This window comes from Nilaparvata lugens, chromosome 1 (assembly GCF_014356525.2).
Source record: "Nilaparvata lugens isolate BPH chromosome 1, ASM1435652v1, whole genome shotgun sequence".
NCBI lineage: Eukaryota > Metazoa > Arthropoda > Insecta > Hemiptera > Delphacidae > Nilaparvata > Nilaparvata lugens.
The window spans coordinates 46805810-46827191 of NC_052504.1; the positions used below are offsets into that span (position 1 = coordinate 46805810).

Below are 21382 nucleotides of genomic sequence, written 5' to 3' on the forward strand. Positions count from 1 at the left end.
GTCATGGAAAATTGACATTTGGCCAAGTGACCATGAATATAAATTCGTTTACTAGCAAAGACTGTTTACTAGCGTAAACTAATTTTTTGTCATAACTTTCTCCTGCCGCGCAAATATTGATTTATTTTTTCGCTCTACGAATTAAACAGCCTGGTCGTCATGTTACAAATTGTACAACTAAATCAATAGTAATAATTTGAAAGTTATCAACGATATGAATTTCGACGTAGGGCATGACGATTTGATTCAAGAAAAGCTAGTCGGCAGATCTTATCAAGCAATGGTTGTTTCCACACTTAGATTTTTCGCCGTCTCGACACATAGAGAAAGTTTTTAGATTGGATAATTTTCACCAACAATTTATTCTCAGCCAATCGGAGGGACATTCTAGGTGTCGTGTTGGAGAGAAATCAGTTTGTGTAAAAACAAATATTTATTCAGATAGGGAACGCGATTTTTCCCATTAAAAAATTTATAGCCACTCAAGGGGAACACTATACGAGCGGTATTCCTCTTGAATAAATTTTCCATAAAAATTCATGCATTCTGTTAAGTGTTACCAAGAAAAAAAATTACTTGCGTTTTTTCGCTTGTATAGTGGACCTCTTAATCTACGGCTATGTTGCTCTGTAATGTAAGGTATTTGTTTTAGTGACTTTTCCAAAATTGATCAAAGCATTCAAGTTTATTTTATTTCATAATATATAAAAATGTTGAATACTCACTATCTCATAATCACACATAATGTCATTATTTACACAAATCAATGTTCTTCATCAATCAGAAACATAGAAACTCGTTTCAAATAGTCCTTCTGAAGAACACCAAGTTCTTTGCGAGTCGACCACCGATAGTCCATATCTTTTGAGTAAGGATTAACATTTCCTTTTAGCAGTTTAGCCTTGAAAAAGAAAATTTTAGCTCCTATTGGATCATCCTCCGTTTTTCGAAGATTTTTTGGATAACTGTATTTATAGAAACCAACGGGAGCATTTCCGTAAAATAATGCTTCAATATCACTTCCACATTTCTCCTTTAAAACTCGCTCAGCCGTTGCTCGTAGTGTTTCCCCTTCTTTCCTGATTCCTTGAGGTAGAACCCATAAACGATCATTTCCTATGTTTTCTTGAACAATTAAAAGTAAATTGCGGTCTAGTAGCCTGTAGGTTGATTTTGTATTATTAGCTTTGTCATCGGCGGTGATCCTTTCTTGATAAGAGAATGCCTCTAGTTCTCTCTGACATTCGTCTTCAAAATCTTGTCCGATTTGTTGAGTTATTGTGTCAATTTCAATGTTCTTATCGCCTTTCTTGAGTTGTTCAATTTTTATTTTGTCTGTAATTAATCGAATTTCGTGATCAGATTTGCTACTCATTTCAAATTCTGTCTTCTTTAGAAATTCCACTACGCTTTTTTCTAATTCTGTAAATTCCCGTTCGAGAATGGGTTTTCTTTCTAAACTTACTGCACTCATGAGGTCCCATTTTTCTTGTCTTATTGGTTTACTATTTGTAGTTGAATATTTGACCGTTGCAAAACGTCCACAAACAAACGCACTTTTTTGTAAACTACTTCCGAATCTGTAATACAAATTTGATAAAAACGTTGGATTCATTTTTAAAATACAAGTAAACAAGTCTATCATACCTCATACGAACAATGAGGTTAGGTATGTTTGCTAACCTTATTCTTATTCTTGATTCATCAGCTGTTTATAATTTTACGAAGCAATGACACCAACATTACCAAATTATTTCAATAATTATTCTTAGTAATATTTTATTTTCAGTTCAAGCTATTTAGAACTAGAAAAATAATTATCCATTATTTTTGTCGACGAAAAATAATTATTGTTATAATTTTCTTGAACATATCAAGATCTCTCAAATAAATATCTGAGTCACTTGACTAGTTTATCCTATACGAGTTTATACAGGTTTCAAAAGTCGAAATTGCTCGAATTCAGATTAGCAGTTTTTGCAATTGTTCGATTAGAGTGTGAATATTACATTTTGTGGAATTGCTTCTTTTATACAGAGTGTTTACGAACTCCCTAAAATATTTTAGCAATACTCTAGGGCATTGTTCCTGAGTAAAAATCATATCCATATATCATTTTATTCAAAGTGTCCGGAAGTCTTCAGTTACACAGCGGCCATTTAGCTTTTTTCACTTATTATTTTTTCTAAATAATGGTTAAAAATACAGTACGAAATCGAAACTTTTGTCATTTTTAACAACTAGACAAAGCTACAAAAAATATTATTTTTGAAATTCATAAACAAAATGGCGACCATTTAAAATTTTGTTTCTTGAATAACTCAGAAACCGTTTGTTTTACAAAAACTTTATAAGAATAACTCTGAGTGTTATGTAACGTTATTTTTTATTGTTTGAAATGACCTAAAAACGCTTACTAATTACATGCAATGCAAATAGAGATTGTTGCATCATTGATGCAACTCTATCAGCATGCCTTGGTTTGCACTGCAACAAACTTTCAGTGGTCACCTATCACTAAGGGTGTAATATCTTAGTTAATATTGTTCCAATCTTAAAAAATCTGGAACCAATCGATAGGCAATTAAATTTACTAAAAAAGTTATTCTTGTATTTTTTTTGTAAAACCAACGGTTTCTGAGTTAATTGAGAATTTTTTTTTAAATTAATTTTTTTGTAGTTTTGTCTAGTTGTAATAAATGATTGTATGAAGTTCCAATTTCGTATGTTCAACCATTATTTAGAAAAAAGAATAAGTGAAAAAAGGAAAATGGCCGCTGTGTGAGTAACTGGAGACTTCCGGACAATTTTAAATTTATATATATGTTTTTTTACCCAGGAACAATGCCCTATAATGAGGTCCATGTTATAATGGTAGTGTTTGTTTAGCAATGGTATTTGCTATCCTGTCTATCATTCAACAAGGCGGATAGCGTTATATCTTTCTAGCTTTGCTTTGTTGCCAGATAATTTTTTAAAAATGTAGAATTAACAACAATTAACAAAATATTCCATCTTAATTTTATGAAAATTCATTATAAAATTATTGAAAAATATAATGTCTTGCTCATTAAAATGAATTGAACGCCTCCTGCCGTAGAACATGGATGTAAAGCGTTCAACCAGAAATCATTGTGAAGCTTTAGAGATTTTCTACAACACTGTGCCAATAATATCAGTGTTTGTTCACTGTAAAGACATTCACTGGATGAGAGTGAAATTTTGTCCCGAAAAATTAGATTTTAAGAGTTTGAAGTTATATTTATCATAGTATAAGCTGTTGGAATGAATGTTAGACTTATTAGAATACTTATGTTAAATTTCATTAGTGATATAAGTGTTGCAATGTAACTCACTCTTCATCTCTAGCTCCATCATCATTATCATCCAGCTCATACTAGACTTAGAATACTTATGTTAAATAAGTTGTCTGGAATAAATTGAAATCGATAAATCTTTCAAATAGGGTACCTAGTATGATTATTTTGGAGCCCCCAGAAGGCTGAATTGATCCAAATTCGTCAAAATTAATAGAACTACAGACGATTCCATGAAAATCGACATATTTTTGCCGCCATCTTGTTTTTTCATAATGACAAACATTTTTGAGACTGCCATAATGGATATTCTCTTTCTACACATCTTTACAAATACAAGGAAATTGATACTATTTCCAAGTCTGTACCTTCAAGGAGCCATGAGTTACACGGTTTTCTAATAATTGTTAGGCTTGGCATATGGTGGAAAAAGTTTGTTTTCCACTGCAAACAGTACTTTTCACTCTTTTTCCGAATACCCTCCAGCCGTAAAATATGTACTTACAGCCTTCAATCAGATGTCATTTTGAAGCTTTGGAAATATTCTACAAAACTGTGGCAATAATACTAGTGTATGTCTACTGCGAATACATATAAAGGATGGAAAGTGAAATATTGTCCCCGAAAAGTGTATGTCAAGTTTTTGAAGTTAAATTAATCACGAAAAAAGTAGTCCAAATGAGACGATTCTATCAAATATTATAGATTGGTTAATTCTAAATCTAAACACTTTGGTGGTAAAATCAATTCGATATCTCTCACAATAACTGAATAGCAAGAGATATAAAAATTTTCTGTCAATAATGATCGCCATCTTGTATTTTTAAATGATGTCGAATATTTTCGTTGTCTCCATCATCAATATTCATATTCAGCTTGTATCGAAGAGATTGAGGCTGTCTGCAAGTCTCTATCTTGAAGTAGTAATTAGAAATCGATTTTATAGTTCTAGCTTGTTACCTCATGCCTATGGAAAAACACACCAGGAATCATGTAGGGTTTTCTTTGAAGGGCGCTGGAAAACACATTATTTGTTGACGTACAGCAGATGAAGATATATCGTTTTAAAGCTAAAGAAACGATCTAAATTTCATAGATTCAAAATTTATCTGTATTTCTTGCACAAAAAAGTTATAATGAGAAGAAATTTGAAAAAAATAGAAAAAACGGTTTTTGAGCTTTGAATGTTATAACTGATTAAATATGCGTTTTAGAGGGAAATTTTATAGAAAAAAAATTGTAGAGAAAGATCTTAAAAATATTTTCGTTCAAAAAACGGTTGAATATCTTGAACGGTTTTTGAAATACAAGCGATATAGCAAAATCCTAAACATTTTGGCGGTCATATTGTTTTCGAGGTGTTTGTCTGTGATTTCGACTTATCATCACGATCCTTATTATGCTAGACCTAACGAAGAAATTGAGGCATCTTCCACGGCTGTTACTCAAAAATGACCACGGAGTGCCTTATTCATGACATTTGTGCCTGGACTATAATAAGAGAGAGTAGGGTTGTGTTTGTTCACATCGAAACATGTCAATTTGTGGATTGCATACCAGAAAAACGGGAATGATTTAGATCTCCACATTTTGCACAAAGATTCTAAAAATATCTCGTGCACCTCGAAGCCCAAATTTTAATTTTCCTTCTAGATTTTTCAGAATCAATGTTCAAATGTTCAAATTTCATTCATGCGACATGATGTTTCATATGAAATAGTCTACATTGTTGTAAAATGTGTTTGTTTATAAGGAGGCTGTAACGTTATTACAAGACATCCAACTTTGAGCAGAGCCGTGGTGTAGTGGTAGAATATTCAGCTTCGGAGCAAAGGTTCCTCGGATGGAATATCGAATCTTCCATTTTTATTTTGTTCTTAATTTTTTCCCTCAAAACGTATTATCATAAATTATTTTCTGAAGAAAGTTTATTTGTTAATCACGATTGAACTTGGATTTCATTCAATTATTTAATGTAAAATTTGCAACCAGTACAAATGAAATGGACATGGATTTCATGCTTTATTATTGGAATTAATAAGAAAAACATGAATAGATCACATTAAAGATGGCAATAATTTATATTGTTCAGTTATAATCTTCTATTGGACACAAATTCGGAGTGAAACTAATATTGTACGTATTTTGTTTTGAATTGGTGAAACAAAAGGCTGCCCGATTCAAATTCAAGAGAATCTAATCGATATTAAATTTGATTGATTTAAAAAATTGAATATGATACTGTTGAGACTTTCAAGTATTATGTCTTCTTCAATTAGCTATAATATAATAATGGAAAGAATTGGCTTATACACGCACGGGATATGGAAATACATGAATAACGCAACATCACGTCTGAACCACTGAACTGATTAACTTAAAAATTTGCATATATATTCTTAATCTACCAAGGATGGTTATAGGACTATTTTAGATTCTTCAAGATTTCAGTAGTTCATGTGTTTAGTTTTTCAAGTTTCTAATTAGACCCTTGCGGAGCACGGGTTACCTGCTAGTCTATATAATAAGAGAGAGTAGGGTTGTGTTTGTTCATGTGTTTGTTTGTTTGTGTGTTCGTTTGTTTGCATCAAAACATGTCAACTTGTGGATTGCATACCGGAAAAACGGGAATGATTTAGGTCGCCAAATTTTGCACTTAGATTATAAAAATATCAATCTCGTGCACATGGAAGCCCAAATTTCAATTTTCCTCTCTAGATTTTTCAGAATTAATGTTCAAATTTCATTAACGGTTTCATAAAAAACCACCAAACCATATGGTTGAAATTAAAAAAGGAACATCTGTTTCTATATTGCTCTCTACCTGATAGCAATTAACCTCAATAATATTGTTTTGATAATTGATATATATATATTTAATAATAATGATAATATTTTTATTATAATAATATAATAATAGTATTGTTTTGTTAATTAATAAATGTTTTCATTTTCACAAACTCTGTATAATAATAATAATTATGGTGAATGTGAAACAGCTGCATCGAAGAAATTATCTCAAAAACATGTGTTTAGAAAAAACATAGTTTTGAAACTTCATTTTCCTGATGCAATGTTTAGGCCTACATGTGGCATGGATTATTAATTTTTCAGCTAGAACAGTTTTTTGAGACAAAGTGCTAAATAAACGTTTACAGTTTCATCAATGCTGTATCGGCAATATGAAAACGCATGCAGTTAATAAGTCTTTGAATAAAGGTGTTAATATTTACTTACATAAAGAAATTATTCTCTTCCATTTTTATTTAATTAATATTCAAAATTATTCAAGCCCCACGAGAATGACTGACTCACTGTACAGTCAGTCGAAAATTTTAATATTGGAATGAGGATATTTTGGTAAGCTGAGCAAAAGATAAGGTCATATGCACCTTCAAAAGAAAAATGAGTTTTGTGGGTTGTCAAAACTCCCTCTGAAAGGGAAACTATTCAACTTATTTTATTTTTTAGTAAAATAACAATGATCATCCATCCATCTATCATCTTCCATCTATATAATAAGAGAGAGTAGGGTTGTGTTTGTTCGTGTGTTCGTTTGTTCGAACATGTCAACTTGTGGTTTGCATACCGGAAAAACGGGAATGATTTAGATCTCCAAATTTTGCACTTAGATTCTAAAAATATCAATCTCGTGCACCTGGAAGCCCAAATTTCAATTTTCCTTCTAGATTTTTCAGAATTAATGTTCAAATCTATGCTACCGTACATGAAGTTCCATAGGCTACATTGTTGCAGCTCAGAAGTGTGTGTTTTTTATGAGGAGGTTATAATGCTGTTACAAGACTAATATTTTTGAATGGCTTTCTAGCGTAATGGTAAAACGCTAGCTTAGGGAGCGATGGATCCTCGGTTCGATTCCCGATTCTTCCCAATTTTTTTGTTCTTAATTTTTTCCTAGAAACGTATTAAATTATCAATTATTTTTGAAGGAATTTGTTTTGATTACAATTGAACTTGGATTTTATCAAATAATTATTTTTAATGTAAAATTTTTCCACCAGTACAAATGAAAATGGACATAGTCTTCATGCTGTAGGCTTATCATTGAATTTCATAAGAAAAACATGAATAGATCACAATAAGATAAGTAATAATTTATATTCTTCAGTTATAATGTAGCCTACTATTAGACACGAATTCGCAATGAAACGAGTATTTTAGGTATTTTGTTTGGAATTGGGAAAACAAAAGGCAGCCTGATTCAAATTGAGGAGGATCTATTCGATACTAAAATTTATTGATGTATTGGAAAAATCGATATGATTCTGTGAGGTTTTCAAGTATTATGTCTTCTTTCAGTTTTCTATACTATAATAAAGGAAAGAACTGACTTATACACGTAAGGAATAGGGAATTATGTTTGACGCATCATCACGTCTGAAATATACTCAACTGATTAATTTGAAATTTTGCATATAGATTCTTAACTAACCGAGGATGGTTATTTATGCCTATTTTCAGTTCTTCAAGATTTCATCACGTCAAGTTTTCAATTTGTCATGCTTCCAGTTGTTGTATAGAAGCAGCTGAACATTTCTTTTAAAAGGGACATTACAGTAGATGTTAGGTATGATTGGGGATCCTATTCGAATAAAAATAACTGATTTTCTGTCGCATCAAAACCGCACCAATTTCTCAAACCGTTCAAAAGTTATTCTCATTCAAAGATACTGATAAATCATGCATCTATCCATCATCTTTACTATAATAATGGAAAGAGCTGGCTCATACACGTACGTGATGTAGGGAAATTATGTTTGACACATCATCATGACGGCGTAAGACAAGGAGATGTACTATCGGCCTTGCTCTTCAACATAGTCCTCCAGAAAGCAATGGAATGCATCGACAAGAGAGGCAACATCACGAACAGAATGACACAAGTTTTAGCATATGCAGATGATGTTGTCATAATCTCGAGAAGCATGCGTTCGCTGGAAGAAGCATTCTTGCAGATTAGAGATGAGGCTAAGGTAGCAGGTCTGGAAATAAATGAAGGAAAGACTAAGTACCTGGAAATGAGCCCTAGAGGAGTGAGAGAGCAAGAAACTGTCAAAATTGGAGAAAGAGTATTCAAAAAAGTTAAAACCTTCACGTACCTGGGCACTGAGATCAATAGGATTAACAGAATATCCTCGGAAATCAAGCGCAGGATAATGCTGGGCAATCAAACATATTTTGCCAATAATAAATTACTAAAGTCCAAATTACTAACCAGGAACACTAAAATGAAAATATACAGGACTCTCATAAGACCGGTTGTCACATATGGTAGCGAAGCATGGACAGCACTACAAGAAGATGCTAAAGCACTGATGGTCTTTGAGAAGAAGCTGGTTAGGAGAATATATGGTCCAGTGCAGGAGAATGGTGCATGGAGAATCAGAAAGAATGCTGAAATTAAAAAAATCCTGCAAGGTAAAAATATTCTCTGTTTTGTCAAGGCGAGAAGGATAGATTGGCTTGGACATGTGAAAAGAATGCCAGAGAAAAGAATGCCAAGAACAATGCTCTATGAGAAGTTGGAGGCTGTGAGAAGAAGAGGGAGACCTAGGGCACGATGGATGCAGGATGTGGAAAGATACTTGAGAGTAATTGGAGTGAGAGGATGGAAAGAAAAGGCAGGAAATAAAGAAGCTTGGAGGCGGATTGTGGAGGAGACCAAAGCCCACATAGGGCTGTAGCGCCAGGATAAGTAAGTAAGTAGCCTACATCATCACATCTGAACTACTGGACTGATTGATTTGAAATTTTGCATAAAGATTCTTCATTAACCGAGGATGGTTATAGGTCTTTTTTCAAATTTCGAATTTTTTATTACATCAAGTTTTCATTTTGCAAAGTTTTAAAATAGACCCTCGCGAAGCACGGGTTACCTACTAGTACTATAATAAAGGAAAGAACTGGATTATACACATATACAGGTGTAAAGTATAGGAAAATTATGATTGACACATCATCACGTCTGAACTACTGGACTGATTAACTTGATATTTTGCATATAGATTCTTGCTTAACTGAGGATGGTTATGAACCTATATTTTTAATTCTTCAATATTTGATTACATCAAGTTTTCAGTTGTCAAGTTTTCAATTATTTGTCATGCTTTCAGTTGTTATAAGGAAGCAGCAGAACATTTCTCTTAAAAGGGAAATTAGAAGATAGGTATGATTGGGAATCCTTCTTGAATGATAAAAACAGGTTTTCTGTCACACGTGATGATGTGTCAATAGTTATTTGTATATCTAGAGTGAAAAGTACAACTTTTTCTCCCTGTGGGAAAAAGTTTGAAGCCCGAGGCGAAGCCGAGGGCAGCAATTTTCCTGAGGGAGAAAAAGTATTTTTTGCTCGTGATGTACACAACATTTCTTCTCCATCTACATTTTTTTATAGAAACTGCAAATAAAATCATTCTAATAACTTACTTATTGGTGACAATGATTCCTAACAACATAAAACCTAAAAACCGGTCATCTGATTGGCACTGCCGATTGTGCTATCTATCGGCAAAAGTTGTAACAATTATATCAGCTGAGCAGCTACCAAAAATGGCTGACTCCAGATCACGCGGTTCAGATTTGAATTGCAGATCAAAAATATTTGTTGGCTGGTATTTTGAATAGAATAAAATATTTTAAAAATTGTATAAATTTTTATCGTCTACTAATATTAAGAATATAATAATTATCATACAAACATATATTTCATGAGTTAATCAAATTTCTGGTTGTGGTATTGAATTCAGTTGACTCAATGACAGACACCTCTATTATGCTTTCTCATCTGAGCTTAGACCTTCTAACCTATTACAATGTAAGTTTCAAAATAGAGGTGCTCCCCATGTTATTTAAATTGAGTCACTTTTACTCCCTAGGGAGTTTTTCTGTTTTTTACTACCGAGACCGAAAAAGTGACACTTTAGTATTAGGTTTCAGGGAGTAAAGTAAGTACTTTAGACAGTAGGTGGAGGAAAACATAATTTTCCTATCCTTTACAGGTGTATACGTGTTCAAGCAAACATCTGAAACTACTGGACTAATTTACTTGAAATGCTGCATATAAATTCTCAATCAACCGAGGATTCTGATAGGCCTATTTTCAATTCTTTTAGATTTCATTATGTCAAGTTTTCAGTTTGTCAAGTTTTAAAATAGACCCTTGCGAAGCATGGGTTACCTGCTAGTGTTAAATAAGCTCTGATCCATTATAAAATAAATATTAATTAGAAATGTTTATTAGATAGAATTACTAGTAGGCCTATGATTTTCAGTAATAAAACTCTCAAACCACCTATAGGTAATAAGAGAGAGTAGGGTTGTGTTTGTCCGTTTGTTTGCATCAAAACATGTCAACTTGTGGATTGCATACCAGAAAAATGGGAATGATTTAGATCTCCAAATTTTGCACATAGATTCTAAAAATATCAATCTCGTGCACCTTGAAGCCCAAATTTCAATTTCCCTTCTATATTTTTCAGAATTAATGTTCAAATTTCATTAATGGTACATACGATTTCATAAAAAAATCACTAAATCATATGGTTGAAATTAAAAAAGGAACATCTGTTTCTATTATTGCTTTCTACCTGATACCACTTAACCTCAATAATATTGTTTTGACAATTGATAAATATTTTTAATAATAATGATAATATTTTTATTATAAATATAATAATAGTATTGTTTTGATAATTAATAAATATTCTCATTTTCACAAACTCTGTATAATAATATGGTGAATGTGAAACAGCTGCATCAAAGAAATTATCTCAAAAACATCTGTTTAGAAAAACTTTCCCCCAGTTGCACGTACATTGGTTAATGTTTAAAAATGCTATAACGTTTGCTAACGTAATGCTATACTTCAATTGAGATTAGCGCTAACTGATGCATTTAGGTTGCACAAAAAAAAATGTTTAGTGAACTATGATTAAACTAGTCAATGTAAAGATATTTTTGTCATAGTCATTCAATTCCAGCTGTTTTACATCCATGAAAACAAGCCGGTGAACAGCTGATTGTAGAACAAATAAACATATGATTCTCATTACAGCATACTGTACTGTAATAAAATCATATGTTTTCTTTACAGTCGAGTATGTTTCCTAGTTCCGAATTTGGAACAGCAAAACTGGTACGAAAACCGCCTTTTAGTGCTCCAGGTGGAAATTTTGTCAACTACAGTCAAGAAATTCTTGATTCGAAACTTGTAAACTAGGTTATGTTTGTAGAATGCATGTAGTAATGTCAGCACAAGCAGGTAATGTTTTCTGTTTCTTAATTATTCTTTTCTGGATTATTATGACAAAAAATAGTGTAAGTTACTTGGACGTGAATGTCTTTTGCAGTGCTCGAATGAAATTCTAGTCTCGGCTAACGCCTCGACTAGAAACATCATTCTTGCCTGCAAAAGGGCCCTTCCCGTCCTTGTGACTTAAGATACTATTTAAATGGCCATTCACAGGGAATTAAATCCAACTAACACCGATTACTAACTAACTTATTAAATCCAACTAACCTGCTGATAGCTGTCTTACGAAATTAGTTTTTGTAAAAAAAACGACAGAATTCAAAGTATGAGCTAAATATATGAATGAATTTCATCCGTTTATAAAATAGAAAAGAGCATTTAGCTGATATTAGAATTCAAAATTAGATTCTTTTTTTGAGGTTAGTTTTCGATCTTGTTCGTTTGCAATATCACCCTCTTGGGGTTGTCAAAACTCCATCTGAAAGGTAAACTATTCAACTTATTCTATCTTTTAGTAAAATAACAATGATCATCCATCCATCTATTATCTTCTATACTATAATAAAGGAAAGAAATGGATTATACACATATACAGGTGTAAAGTATAGAAAAATTATGTTTGGCACATCATCACGTCTGAACTACTGGACAGATTAACTTGAAATTTTGCATATAGATTCTTGCTTAACCGAGGATGGTTATAAACCTATTTCAAATTCTACAATATTTGATTACATCAAGTTTTCAGTTTGTCAAGTTTTCAATTATTTGTCATGCTTTCAGTTGTTGTAAGGAAGCAGCAGCAGAACATTTCTCTTAAAAGGGAAATTAGAAGATAGGTATGATTGGAAATTAGAAGATAGGTATGATTGGGGATCCTTTTCGAATGATAAAAACAGGTTTTCCGTCGCACCCTAATTTTTTCCGCCATTTTGTAACCGCCATTATGAATCCAACTTCTTTTTTTAATTGAAAGGTGGACGTACAAAATGATTCTGATACAGTATTTCCAGAGAAAAGGTATGGTGAAAACCGCACATCGATATCTCAAACCTTTCAAAATGTATTCTTATTCATTTCCTTTATTATAGTATAGAAGATGATAGATAGATGGATGATATATCCATCTATTTATCATCTTCTATACTATAATAAAGGAAAGAACTGAATCAAGGCTGTGCAAAGTCTAAAAATTAACTTCCTACTCATGATTTTTTTCTAAGTTTTTCGATTTGTATAATATCATCAAGCTATCAAAATGAAAAAGTTTTCTCAGGAAAACAATTTTTTCCGATCATTACTTTTTGAGATATGAGCGACTGAAGTTTGAATTTTGGGACAGAACATTTCATATTCGGCACGATATAAATCTATGAGATTCAGAGGATGGGTTCTTCATGGTATTGTTTATCTAGTAAAACAAAAATTTTCTGAAAATATCTATTTTTGAAAAAGTTATTCAATTTACCAAAAATAACTCAACTAAAAGTTATTTTTAGTAAATTGAATAACTATCTAAAAAAATTATATTTTCAGAAAAGTTTTATTTTACTAGATCAACAATACCATGAAGAATCTATCTTCTAAATCTCATGGATTTATCTCTTACCGAATTTGAAATGTTCTGTCCCAAAAATTTAAACTTTAGGCGCTCATATCTCAAAAAGTAATGATCAGAAAAAAATGTTTTCCTGAGAAAACTTTCTCATTTTGATAGCTTGATGATATACAAATCAAAAAACTTTGAAAATATCACGAGTAAAAAGTTTATTTTTAGCCGTTGCACAGCCTTAAACACGTTTACACGTGTAGAGGATAGGAAAATTATGTTTGACGCATCATCACGTCTGAACTACTGTACTGATTTACTTGAAATGCTGCTTATAAATTCTTAATCAACCGAGGATTCTTATAGGCCTAGATTTCATTACGTCAAGTTTCAAAATAGACCCTAGTGAAGCTCGGGTTCCTGCTAGTTTTATTATGAATTATGATTAAATATTTTTTATATTTTCAGGGCAAATTCCGATGCTCTCAAGTCGTGATGTCTTGTGTACTGTATTGAAGGTACTTGAAATAAAAAACTCCAGGATCCTTTTTGGAAATTTGTACATTCAAATCCTTCGGAGATTCATTCTACCAATTCCCCTTTATTGGGGTGAGATAGCACCAGAAAGTTGGGTTGGTAAGTTCAACCTATCATATAAAAATTCTATTTTGATAGGCCTACATTTTTAAGCAATAATTTGCATGAATATTCATTAAAAAATATTCTTCATGCACATGCAGACATGCATTATCAATCAATAATGATACCACAAAGAAGATATTTCATCCCTTCTTCTCTTTAATATAATCATTTTCTCTTTTTCTGTACAGTACCGGTATTTTGAATTGTTTATTTAAAGTATTATTTTTATTTGTATACTAGTTTGTAAACTATTATAGTTTATAGCAATTTCGGGAATGGGGGGGAGATCATAACATTGTCATAGTAAGCACCTATACTCTTGCGAGACACTGAGGGGTGTGGGGGTATGGAATAAAATTGACTGGAATAAGGAGGTCTGCCGCCCCGGAAAACTTTGAAAATATACTTTCAATTTGGTGCAATTTTATACAATCTCAACTTAAATACGGTACTGACATTCCATACAAGTTTTTTTTGTAGGCCATTATTATTTTGGTTTCCCTTGAAAATGTTATAGGTCTATAATTTTTTGATTACATAACGATTAAATGAAATTTTATTAGTCATCCAATTGTTTCAAAAAATAATTTTGTAGTAGGCTAGCCCTGAATAGGTCTACTCATTATTAGATAGCATGCTAGAATGCTATAATTTTGGCTCTAAAGCAATATTTAAACGAACTTTAACATCATATGCTTAATTTTAACTTGATTCACATTTTTTTCAAGTATTCGTGATTTTTTTACTCTAGTGATCAAACTTAAATTTTTCGAGTAAGAATCATAACTGGGGAATTTCGGAAACGTCTAGCTTATTATTATATCATTGTGTCATTCTCTCATATCCTCCATATTTTTTCGACTTATACCATGAAGAAAATATGTCAATAGATGCAAACAGCTAATTTTTGTGGCTGATCCGGGCACAAAAAAATGCAGGTCCCATTTCTGGTGGGGGGGGGGTGGATACATCCCCATACCCCCTTCTGAATTCACCATTGTACCTAAGCACAGGAATATCCCTATGGCGGGTGAGGGTATTATATGTTAGTTCATTCAATACGGTACTGTCAATGGTCAATCATTTTCTGTATCTGGTCTTCCTTTTTATTGATAGAGTAATAAAAGTTGATTATATTTTAAATTTGAAAATAAATCTAGCAGAATAAATGCACTGTACTATTATATTCCTGTTTTTTTACAGAGTTGTTTGACATGTTTCTACATTTGCACGATAAGCCACCCCCTGGCTGTACAAAGGATGTGATTATTGGTATACTAGCTTTAATTATACAGAATGGATCTAGACACTCGCATCTTTCTCTATCAGTTAAAAATAAGTAAGTATCAAATTGTAAGATTGGAGAATTTTAATTTTTCAAATGATAAAAAAGATAAATTGAAAAACAATTAAATTCTATAAATTTATCACACACCGCAAGCTCTTCTATTTCTATGAATTAACGTCATCTATGAGGCAAGTCATCTTTTATTACAAGTAGAAATATTCATTAGCATTTTTCTCAGCATTATTATCCTGTTTTATGAAATTTCAATGAATGAGGTTTCAGTTCTCTAATTGAGAACCAATTGCTTGTATATATTAAATATCTTTTACTCAGAATAATGATAAAGTACGTTCTTCACATAATAATAGTAAATCTTCACCTAGAAAGTCATAATAATGATCTAGTTACACCCTATTTTATTGATAAGAGGGGATACAACTTGTAGATCACTGAATGCTTAACATACTTGAGTGCTTCTTGTAAATTATTAGAAATAGTATATTGACTGTTTGCTACTTCCTAAATTATAGTAGACACATTTTTCACCCATCATGTCAATTTGGAGTAGGTTTCTTCAACTCGTCCGTTGTTGTGAGTAGAATATGCTTTAGATTTCAGGTCGTCTGAAATATTTTAAGTCGATTTCAATTTTTCTGACATAGAAAATAATTCTCAATACAGTTGAGACGCGATATTAAAAGAGTGGTGATCTCATAGATATCAATTTGACACTGCACTGCCCTCTCCATTTAATTCAATTTTGATATGAAATATAATTATTTTGTATGAATAAATGTTTGAATAATTTATTACTTATAATTATTCACCCATCTTATAATGTTTATTACTCATTTTTTGATTATGTCTGTTTCTAGATTTTCGGAAGTAGTCTCATTAGTAAGGAGTAGTGATTTAGACAGCTTTAAATCTCATGAGAATTCATTGCGCCTTTCTCTCGCGGTTTGTAAAACGGTGAGTTGTCCAATAAATGAAATAATTATTAAAATTGAACGAATTTTGGTTGAAAGAGTATCAATAGATACTTATGCAATAATTTTCTATAAGTTATAATATCTGTAACATTGTACTTTTTCATTCTCAGAAGTCTATTAGATATATATCACAATCTATTTGTGATAATAAATGGAATGGTTATTGGAATGATTAATGTCGTTAGTTTACTTCAATTTTTTAAAATTCATTTTACAGACTTTCATAAACAGTTTTTTTTTAGTTAACTTGCTCATAGTATCATAGTAGTAGCGTAGTGTAAATAAATATAATTACAGTCATCGTTGATAATTGTAAAACCATTAGGTACCATAAGCATAACTATTAAATAATTATGTGAACTTTGTTGAATAATTATGTGAACTTGAATGCTCGTTTTATTCATATTTTACTTTCTTATTTATATACTCTCTTTCTCTTCATATCTGGAAAGTTTCCACTTTTATTTTCTCAAGTATGTTAGCTACAATTATCAACTCGTTTGTAATTGTCTTTGTGTTTTTCTTTTGATCTTTTCTTAATAAATACCTGCGCACAGGTTTTAAACCTATGCAGGTATCATTTTCCCTCAAATATTACACGTAATTATTTATGATGAACATTGTAATTATTCTAGCAGCAATGTTACTTTCTTTTCAATAAATTATATATATAGCTACATTTAACATAAACTTGTAATATGCATGCTAATGCAATAAGTAAGTTCCCTTATTATTTTAGTTTTCTTTGTTTGTAATGTTTTTTTGCAAAAAAATAAAGTTCAAAAGCTCAGCTCAAATAAAAAATAATATAGTTTAATTTGTTTTGAAAACGTTTAATTGTTTTGATACTAAAATATTTTAAAATTCATTTTACAGAAATTCATAGACAGATATACTTGTTCTGAAAACGTTTAATTCATTTTTTAAAATTTTAGCTGAACAATGATAGTCGAAAAGCCATATGCAGGTTTGGAGAAGAGAATCTGGATTACTTTCTCAATATGTATGAGAATCGACCCAATGATATATCTGACAAGAAGGTAAGTGCAATCCAGGTAAGGGAATCCATATTATGCTAACACTACGTTTTATGGCCGGGACACACATAACCGCACCGAGCCCGCGCCAACTTGCGTCGTCGTGTTTGTTACCCGCGCCGTCACCGGCTTTAGTCTGTGTAAAATATGTTGAGACTTGGCTATCCATCCGAAGAAATTACAGGGTTGCAAAATATGATAAAGTTGGAAACATCGCTAAGATTTGTTTCTCTTTTGAATATCACTTCTCTCAGAATCATGGAGCGTCGTAATGCGTAATAATTTTATATCAAATTAACGGATAGAATGTCTCCTTTCTATTGGTGTCTGGTCAATTTTTAGTTATTTTGTAGTTAATTTGTAGTTATTTTTTAATTGATGATTATGTTTGTCAATGTCGAGACATTTCGAGCGGAAAACATGAAATTCTCGACATGCTAGATATGTTTTTGTTTCAAAAGATAAGTAGGTAGTGAGAGCGAGAAAGTTTTTCAGATATAATTCTCTTATTTAAAAATAATTTTTTCCAATTCTCAAACGTACTCGGAAGAACGTATTTCAAAGTGAAGGATAGCGGCTGAATGGTGTGCCTCCATAATATGCTATCAATAGCTAGGATCAACAAAAACACAATACAGAACGATTGAAAAATTCAGCAACTGCAAGCCTGATTATAAATAGTGAAAATGACAACCTCGCCTCAAATAATCCAAGCAGTGTTACAGCCTTTCTAGAGGCAATCAGCTGTTTGCGTTTGAAATAATTCAGTCAAATATCTTGTAAATTGCCAGCCTTCAGCATACAAGTAGTTCTGTGAACAGTAGACCTCGCGCAGTTATAAACCGCAGCCTCCTCTTATACTGTCCATCAGAGTAAATCCTGTCTGTATGTCATGTCGGCGAGATATCGGTGTGAAAACGGCTAATGGCTGTTGGGGTTGGTGTATAAAAAATGCTAACATCAAAAGCTAATCTCCTTCAAGACATACTGGCAACAGGACAGCCCAAGTTCAAAGCAGAGAAAGTTCGAGAGACAATACTATGTTATTTTAGTTATTAATTGCTATTGCACGCAATCAATAGTTAATTAATTTATTTTTTCACAATTGAGATAACGGGTCTCCCCAAATATGTCTCCTTAACAATAAAAATTGTACAGATACTAATGAAAAAAGAAAAATAATATGAACTTATGCAATAATAAATAATACAAACAACAAAAATACCACCTAATTCAAAAATGAAAAATACAAAGATTTCAAATGCTTATGAAAGAAGTAAAAATAAAACAAATTGAGAATTCAAAATTCAAAAACTTATAAAAATTGAAGAATATTATAAAAAATGATGAACAAAACTTTTATCAATAGAATAAATAACATTTATAACTGAACGACGTTCCAAACTATATGCACATCCACACTGATACACCAACTACCTATTTTATCAGTTCATGCTTACACAAGATTTAATTATCATATAACGCTTTCCGGAATTTAGCGCGAGAAAACCAGAAGACATCTAGGCGCCAAGACAAGTTGTTATAAGTTCTTTGCATCCTATTATTTTTAATAGTGCATAACAATTGCATCCAATGAGGCATGCAATTTATACTTAACTTATAATTATCTACACTGCTGCTGATTTTTTATCAAGTTACATTGAGATATTAAATTGCATGCGTCAAGCGATTTATAATCCACTCGACAGCTGATTTATGTTGTGGTGTGTGTGTGTGTGTGTGTGTGTGTGTGTGTGTGTGCGTGCGTCTGCGTGTGTGTGTGTCTGTGTACACGATAACTCATCTCTCAGGAATGACTTGAGATTTGGTACTTAAGGTCCTTTCAATATAAGGATCCGACACGAACAATTTCGATCCAATGCAATTCAAGATGGCGGATAAAATGGCGAAAATGTCGTAAAAAACAAGGTTTTTCGCGATTTTCTCGAAAACGGCTCCAACGATTTTGATGAAATTTATACCTACAATAGTGGGCAGTGGGTGGTTCCCTGATCTAGCTCTCCCACGATCCCAACTAGATAGAATCTGGAAAGGGTCAAGAGGCAGCGAGCGGGTTGGGTTGAGCTGCGCCCTTAGGATATGCTTTGCATATGCCTCTTTCCGACCGTGGCTTCCTGAGGGTTTCCCCGTGCCCTCGCTTGTGCTGGGCTTGTACTGGGCTGATAAGCCAACTTTGTCGAAATTAAACTCGAAACTTGACTGCTAATATCATAAATAATGAATGCTGTACTGTGGAGAATACTTGGAGTAATCGTGACTAAGACTGACTGGGGTTGGTTCCTCCAAACTAGGTATTGACGGAGGTTCTGACAAGACTTTGACGTGGGATTGTTTTATATTTATGAGGTACTGTGGCACAAAAATTACATCATTGATTGAATAAATGGAAAACCAATAAAAACTAACAAAACTCTGAAAAACAAATAAAAACTAATAAAAATCTGAAAAATAAATAAAAACCAATAAAAGTGAGAAAAACATATAAAAATTAAAATCTCTAATTGACTGACTGACTGACTGACGTTTTGTTGATGCATAGGCATCTGGGGCTAAAGAGACAAAAGATTTGAGGAAAGAATAAGACTAGATATCGTAATAAAAATTTTTATTCGTAAATAGCCACAGTAACCCTTAGAAGTGGTGCCCTCGTAGCACCAGTAGACCGAAGTAGGAGGACTAACACTAGGCGGAAAATTTCGTTCTGCCCCTGGTACTGGAAACAGTGCTGGTGACAGGCCGAGGACAGTGAGTGGTGCTATGATACTTGTATATAGTTGCCACGCTAACTCAGTGCTGATCATACTATCACTGCGGCCTGAGTCTCAGTAGCAGCTCGCACGCGCTGGAGAGTTGCAAGTTCTGCAGGAGAGGCCTTTGGGCCACTGTTGATTCTATTGAATCATTCACTATGATTAGATAGCAGACTTCGTGTGTCTCCAGCGTTATTGTCCTGTCACCAGCTGGCTTGGATCTTTGAATAGTAGACTTGAGATGCGCGTGAACACTAGCGTCAGGTGATCAATTTTCATAACGGCAAGGAAAGTTGTGTGAGTGCGCCACACCAGATTTTTACTCTAATATTGGCGTATGAAGGAGGCTCCTTTTTCCTTTTATATTATCCTTGAAATGCAAACTCTCCAAAAACCTTGTATGTACGTCGACGCGCAATTTAAAAAGGAAAATACTTGTCAAATTTCATGAAAATCTAACACCGCGTTTCGCCGTAAATGCGCAACATCTAAACATTTAAACATTCAAACATTTAAACATTTAAACATTTAAACATTTAAACATTTAAACATTTAAACATTTAAACATTTAAACATTTAAACATTTAAACATTTAAACATTTAACATTTAAACATTTAAACATTTAAAATTTAAACATTTAAACATTTAAACATTTAAACATTTAAACATTTAAACATTTAAACATTTAAACATTTAAACATTTAAACATTTAAACATTAAACATTTAAACATTTAAACATTTAAACATTTAAACATTTAAACATTTAAACATTTAAACATTTAAACATTTAAACATTTAACATTTAAACATTAAACATTTAAACATTTAACATTTAAACATTTAAAATTTAAACATTTAAACATTTAAACATTTAAACATTTAAACATTTAAACATTTAAACATTTAAACATTTAAACATTTAAACATTTAAACATTTAAACATTTAAACATTTAAACATTTAAACATTTAAACATTAAACATTTTAAACATTTGAACATTTAAACATTAAGAGAATGCCAAACCGTCGACTTGAATCTTAGACCTCACTTCGCTCGGTCAACAATTTGGTACACAATGCATACCATGCAGCCGCTCTCCTAACTTTAAATTTCTTGGAGACCAAAATACGATCTTCCGACTACTTTTGACAATTGAAAAAATAATTTCAATTATTTCAGAGAAACTTTCTCGCTTTCACCACCCACTTATCTTTAAAAACAAAAAAGTTTCCAGCAAATCGAAAATTTCATGTTTTCTGCTCGAAATGTCTCGACATTGACGAACATAATCATTAGTTGAAAAATAACTATAGGTCAGACCACAGTAGCTCTACAGAACTGAAGACACTGCTGCCGTTCGGATGTCGCACGGATACGTGTGTTCTACTACCATCACCGTGTCGCGGGCTTAGATCGGTCGTACGTCGACGCGGGCTCGGTGCGGTATATATGTCCCGGAATTAAAACGAGTACCTATATACGGGCCTAACAGTGCTACTTGTGTTTTTATTG

The 21382-nt window shown here is 32.3% G+C and overlaps 2 protein-coding genes across 3 annotated transcripts in view; one reads left to right on the forward strand and one right to left on the reverse strand.

Moving 5' to 3' along the window:
* LOC111051994 (serine-protein kinase ATM) overlaps positions 1-21382 on the forward strand; it is a 145503-nt gene that overhangs the window by 31335 nt on the left and 92786 nt on the right. For both annotated transcript variants that reach the window (XM_039435297.1, XM_039435301.1), the window contains exons 5-8: positions 13607-13774; positions 14984-15119; positions 15944-16040; positions 16996-17100. In XM_039435297.1, coding sequence (XP_039291231.1) covers positions 13607-13774; positions 14984-15119; positions 15944-16040; positions 16996-17100 — 506 coding nt within the window. The remainder of the gene's footprint in view (positions 1-13606; positions 13775-14983; positions 15120-15943; positions 16041-16995; positions 17101-21382) is intronic.
* LOC111052001 (39S ribosomal protein L46, mitochondrial) lies at positions 667-1700 on the reverse strand. Its single transcript, XM_022338600.2, has one exon. It carries the CDS (start codon positions 1643-1645, stop codon positions 764-766), a length of 882 nt encoding a protein of 293 aa, XP_022194292.1. The 5' UTR covers positions 1646-1700; the 3' UTR covers positions 667-763.

Bases quoted from the DNA above. Each gene is read 5' to 3' on its own strand.
- LOC111052001 (XM_022338600.2), bottom strand. From the start codon at position 1,645: ATGATAGACTTGTTTACTTGTATTTTAAAAATGAATCCAACGTTTTTA.